Source organism: Aulonocara stuartgranti (genome assembly GCF_965226115.1).
Source record: "Aulonocara stuartgranti genome assembly, chromosome: 9".
NCBI classification, from domain to species: Eukaryota; Metazoa; Chordata; class Actinopteri; order Cichliformes; family Cichlidae; genus Aulonocara; species Aulonocara stuartgranti.
The window spans coordinates 12,190,461-12,194,386 of NC_138960.1; the positions used below are offsets into that span (position 1 = coordinate 12,190,461).

The 3,926-nt window shown below is 38.6% G+C and overlaps 1 protein-coding gene across 1 annotated transcript; it reads right to left on the reverse strand.

The window, feature by feature from the left end:
• Positions 1 to 885: 885 nt before the first annotated feature.
• Positions 886 to 2,454, reverse strand: pomp (proteasome maturation protein). Its single transcript, XM_082545462.1, has 6 exons — positions 2,355 to 2,454; positions 1,938 to 2,035; positions 1,746 to 1,806; positions 1,453 to 1,554; positions 1,272 to 1,365; positions 886 to 1,176 (listed from the first exon to the last, which is right to left on the reverse strand). The coding sequence occupies exons 1-6, from the start codon at positions 2,430 to 2,432 to the stop codon at positions 1,109 to 1,111; spliced, it is 501 nt and encodes a 166-aa protein (XP_082401588.1). The 5' UTR covers positions 2,433 to 2,454; the 3' UTR covers positions 886 to 1,108.
• Between the last annotated feature and the right edge of the window lie 1,472 nt (positions 2,455 to 3,926).

Here is a 3,926-nt window from a genome sequence, read left to right on the forward strand (position 1 = left end):
TCTTGAAAGCTACCAGTCAAAAGTTTTATCTACAATATAGAAAAACCCTGACAATGTGTGTCCAAAACTGAAGACGTCAAATAAATGAAGCAAGAAATATGGAATCATGTACCATCAAAAAGAATGATAAATAACTAAATATGTTTTAAATTTTAGATTCCTGGAAGTAGCCACGCTTTGCTTATTTTACAGTGCCACAAACCCTCAGCCTTCTCTCAATGAGCATCATGATATATGAAATGGTTTTCACTTCACAGATGTGCCTTTTTAGGGTTCATTTGTAGGATTTCTCTTTAGCACATTTTCACATGAACGTCATACATCACCCAGAAAAGCATCAATCACAAACCTATACTCTGCGTTTTTTCAGCTCGCTGCAGATGTTTGACCGGCCCATGCCACCAAGCATCAGCCATTATAAATTCAACCTCAGTGATTTCCACCCTGCTATTAATGTTAACAAGCTCGGGCTTCACAGTGCAAATTTTAAAAGAGAGCGGAGAGCCTTGCCAACAGCTCCTTAAGCTCTAATTGGAGAGTACAGTTGTATAAACATGCAATTAGACTTAAATAACATATCTGAAGAATTTAATTGTGGGATGAAAAAAAAAACCGATTTAGATATCAATGAGTTTTTAAGGATACTTCAAGTTGGGCAAATGAAAAATGAGTGAAGTGAAGAATAACATGGATTAAAATACAAGTGTTGCTCTTTATTAACCTGTTGCATTGGCGAATCAATGTTAGCTATACAGGTGAACAAACTCAGAGTGGGTAGAGTGAGGCTTTGTTACACCTTCTCTCTGAACACATCACCAGGTAATTTTATCAGCGCAAGCTCATCTAAAAATGTCAATAACTGATCAAATGAACCAGGACAATGAGGAGAGTCATGAAGTTTATTAGAAATAACCAAATGAAATCATACAAAAGCAGCCTGTGTGAGTGACTTTTTTCAAGATCACTACACACGCACACCCATTTCCTGCTCAAAAGTACTCCACAACTAAAACTCTCCACCAACTACTAACTTTGGTTATGGAGTTGATAAACAAATGTATTCATACATAATAATAATAATAATATGGATCTGTGTGCACAACTCTGTTCACAACAATCCCAATTTGTACTCCACCATCATGTGTGGCTCACCCATCACTTCACTGTGGGCTGGATCTACAAAGGAAAAAGACAAAAGCACAGTATAAGCCATGGTTTCACGTCGTCACACATATCACTGAAGGTGTAAAAGGGAAGGACAAGGTTCCCACCGTTGAGGACGTCTTCAAATCCAATGGACTCATCGCTGTTTCGCAGCGTATCGAGAGCCAAATTTGAGCTCTGTAGGAATGGGAGACGCTGGATCTGGAGGGAAGAAACAGTTGGTGTCAGGACTGAGAAGGAGAAAAACAAAACAAAACACGAGAACACCTGAAAAAGGACTGCAGCTACCTGTCGGGCCGCCCTGTACTCCATTTGCAGTTTTAGAGGAGCGTGAAGACCCTGGATGTTTCTGAGTGTTGAGAAATTCATCTTATCCTGGTTCAATTGGAACTGCTCATGGAGAAACAGAAAACAGTGAGATACCCACAGAAACGTATTTTTACTACTTGCACTTTGTGTCTATTGTGATTAAACTGAGCTGCATTTGACAAAACAGTAATTTTTATAGTAAAACCAAGCACAGAACACAAATACCATTTAAGCCTTTCATGAAAACCGCATTAATTGGTTTAATGACTCACATTTTTTTCTGACAGCTCCAGCGGGTGGCTTGGAAGCAGTTCATTCTTAACACTGGTAAATCTGTTTAATAAAAGTAGAAGAGAAAAAAACAGTATTACGAAAAGCACATTGTTCTTTATTTGGGGGCTAATACAAAAATGTGTTTTTGGAGATTACCATGCAACAGAGTTTTATTTTTAACAGTTTCTCACCCACTACGGAGGGAGTCCTGCACTCCGTAAGCTCCCTGTGGAGAGAACCCAGCCACAGGTACACTGTCCTTAAGCTGAGAGCGAAGTCCTCTGGAATTCTGTAGTCCACATCAAAGACATACATAAACCATTTACATTTGATAACACTTAGCTAATGGCTATCTAATGTAGCTAATAGCAACAAATACTGGAAGTTGTATTTATCTAAGGGACCTTGTGGCTAACCTAAGCGCTAGCTGGCATTAGCTCGAGTGACTAATCAAATTCACAGTTACTCAGTTTGGGCACGGTTAAAGACAAACAACTTCACCACCGAGACCTCAAATGATCACACAGATTATAAAGCAGAGAGAGTACGCAACAACAAGGTTTAAGATATTTAAAAATATGGTATAGGGATTAAAAACGCTATCATACCATTGTCACTTCGTTTGTTCCCCTTTCCTTTCGATACACTGCTGTATCCGGTAACGTCTCGTTTTGATGACGACACATCCGCTGATAGCTTATGTACAGGATCACGTCTTTCCAGTTAAACAGACAATGGTGTGCTGTACAATATGTAAAGTATACGAAATCAATTCGTTATCACTTAATTGAAGATATAAACATGAACTCTATGCCAACTTCGTATGGGGGAATGATTATGATCATAATGATAAATACGTATGCGTCCTCTATGCTTAATGTGAGGGGGTATAGCTCAGTGGTAGAGCATTTGACTGCAGATCAAGAGGTCCCCGGTTCAAATCCGGGTGCCCCCTGTTTTTCAGTTTTGCGTTAGTCATTTGCAAAACTTTAATTTGTCACCTTAATGACAAGTAAAGCTTTTGGAATTTAATAATAATAATAATAATAACAGCCAGAATACAAGTAAGGCTGACCTTTAAAATGCACTTCTCTCTACAGTGCTACAGTGTGTTATCACAATGAGCTGAACACCCTCAGATATCAAGTTAAGAAACACAAAAGGCATAAATACAGTTAGGACCAGTTGGGATTGTCATTTTGCCTTCATATACCACCAGCATATATTTGAAATTGAACAGTCAAGATACAAACACACAGGATATCAGCTGTATGTTGATTTGCAGATGTTCATCATCAGCAGCAATTTTTGGCAGTCTGACTGTCTGGAATTCGGAATGTGGTTTAACACAATGTTACTGTAACAAACTATAGTCTACACACTAACAAGTCACTCATCTGTGTGTATGTGGCACTGTGGCTTAGTTGGTTAAAGTGCCTGTCTAGTAAGTATTAAACTAGAAAACATGAGATCCTGGGTTCAACTCCCAGCAGTGCCTAAAAGATAGTAGTTTTGTCTGTTCTCAGTCATCCAGGGCCTGTTAGTCTAAGGAGCTTTGAAAGATGAGTGTCCGGATTCCTTTAAGGGACACATCCCACTGGTGTATAAATACCTGGGACTCTCCACCGTTTCATTTTAGCAAGGGTCTCAAACTCACGGCCTACTTGGGGCCCGTATATTGACCTGAAGAAATATAATGCAGTTTGGCCATTGAAGTTACTTTTGTTGTAAGGGAGGGTTTGTTTGTTGTTGAGTGCAATGTTAAAATAAGTTCTTTAAAAAGCACAAAATGATTTAATATGAAGGCAATATGAGCAGAGAGCACAAACTTGTTGAGGGATTGGCTGTTAGTTCAGTGCGAGAGTTATTTGTAAAGAAAACTATTTTCATTAGCAGTCAAAACTAACGTGTAAACTTAGAGACCATTTTGACGTTTGACCAGAGTGCTCTCTCGGCTGCAGCGTAATATTAAAATCCACTTCAAAAGACGCTCATCACATGTTTATAGTTTTTTAAAAACTATTTAAAACTAACAAAAAATGTCACACAGTGATGTCTACTTATATGACAGACTAACAAAGACTGTAAACAACTGCAAGTTTCAGACTTTATTAAAGTGAATACTGCGACAATAACAGTGTGGCACACTCCACTTCGAGACTGCACAGTTTTAACATAAA